This window comes from Aureococcus anophagefferens, assembly GCF_000186865.1.
Source record: "Aureococcus anophagefferens unplaced genomic scaffold AURANscaffold_746, whole genome shotgun sequence".
NCBI lineage: Eukaryota > Pelagophyceae > Pelagomonadales > Pelagomonadaceae > Aureococcus > Aureococcus anophagefferens.
Window position 1 is genome coordinate 1 of NW_008706057.1, and position 1835 is coordinate 1835.

General features: G+C 69.8%; 1 protein-coding gene across 1 annotated transcript; it reads right to left on the bottom strand.

Moving 5' to 3' along the window:
* Positions 1–31: 31 nt before the first annotated feature.
* On the bottom strand, positions 32–754 carry AURANDRAFT_68986 (hypothetical protein; the record flags this gene model as incomplete). The annotated part of the gene is made up of 1 exon (XM_009044729.1): positions 32–754. A coding segment is annotated over one exon (723 nt), but the record flags the coding sequence as incomplete, so codon positions are not given.
* Positions 755–1835: the final 1081 nt, after the last annotated feature.

A 1835-nucleotide genomic window follows, 5' to 3' on the forward strand; every position in this document is an offset into this window, starting at 1 on the left:
GCTTGACGCCGTGGGTCCGCGTCTCGCGGACGAAGAGCGGGTCGGGCTTGGCGAAGCCCAGCGGGTACGCGCCGCCCTGCGCGCCCTCGAGCCAGTACTCGCGCTGGCCCTCGCGGCGGCTGTAGAAGCCGTAGGCCAGGGGCCCGAACTCCGCCACGTAGGAGCAGACGCGCATGAGGCCGAAGGTCGCGAAGTACATGCCCGGGTCCACGTCCGCCGTCACCGCGAGCACGACGCCGGCGACGAGCAGCCCCAAAGAACAGATCGACGCGATGTAGAGGCTCTGCTTGCCCGCGTCCTTGAAGCAGTCGCGGCAGAGCCAGCAGACGCCGTGCAGCGCCGCGCCGGGCTGGACGCAGGGGCACGTCGCGAGCATGCGCAGGAGCAGGTCGTAGACGACGAGCAGGAACGACGAGAACGCGACCCAGAAGCAGTAGACCGCGAGCGACTCGTGCACGGGGTGCTCGTGCTGGATGTAGGCCGACATGAAGAGCGAGAAGCAGACGACGCAGAGGAAGTAGCAGACGCGGTCGAAGCGCTCGAAGGGGTGCAGCGCGTGGCCGCGCCACGTGCTGATGAGCGTGTGCTCGTTGTCGACGTAGAAGCACCAGTCGCCCCACCAGTCGTCCTTGCCGCCGAACCAGACGACGCGGCCCAGCGTGAAGCCCTCCTGGAGCGCGCGCTCGTCGTGGTTCGTCGGCGCCTCGGGGTCGCGCAGGTCGTCGTCGCCGCCGGCGTTGACGAGGGACACCATGGCCGCCGACGCGAACTCCAGCGTGCCCGCGCCGCCTCGCGCCGCCCCGCCTCGCGCCGCCCCGGCTGAGGGCGACCCGAGCGAGCGCGAGGATGCGGACGCGGTCGCGCGCCGGGGGCGCGCGCGACGACGGCGCAAATGTTGAGGGCCGGTTTGTTGCACCGTCAACACCAACCCGCTGATCTCGTCCCGGCGCCGGCGCCGGCGCGCCGTGGCACCCGCCGACGTGCGCTTCGGTCCCGCTGATCTCTCATGGATGCTGGCCGTCCGCCACGACCTTCTCAGCTCACTCGCGCACGTCTTCGCGCGCGCGCAGCACGCTCCAAAAACGTGATTTTCGCTGGGCTGATGCACGGCACGCCGAGCACGAGCTGCGCTTCGTCCGGACCGGCGCGAGGCCGGGAGCTGCGCATCGTCTCGCCTTCTCCAAGGCTTAGGTGAGTTCCCTGCAACGCATCGTCGCCACTCTCGACCGCTTCGAGATTTCCTGCCGATGTGCATATCGAGCGCGACGAATGCCTTCGCCGAAACCGGCGCCGCGAGCTGCTGCAGAGCCTCCAGCCAGCGAAGTGCGCGCGAGGCGGCGTTGCGGTACGATATGTCTCGCGTCTGGACGCCACCTTTCCGACGGCGAGGGCCCGCACATGTCCCGGGACCCGCGTTCGGACGGCTGAGCGCGTCGGGCCGGATCTTCACGGCCTGTGCATATCGAAAAGACGTCGCCGTCTCGCGGCTCTGCGAGTTCGTTTCGACTCACACCGTGCCCACGGACGCCTCGGACACCACCGACGCGAAAATCCACACCTTTCGCGAGACGGCGTTTTCGGGTGTCGACGGTCCACGCCGGCGACGTCTTTTTCGGGCCGTTCGGACGCGATCTGTGCGATCTCGAGGGTCCGGCGGCCAGCAGGTCGACGCCCGAGACGCCCTTCGACGCCGCCGACTCGTGGCGCTCGCTGCGGGGCCGCCACGGCGACGACACGCGCCGCGAACGCGGCCAGGAGGTCATGGTGCCCTCATGGGCCGGAAACGTCCGTGGAGCGGTCGATTCCCGGCGGTGACGCTCGCGTCTGACCGCGCC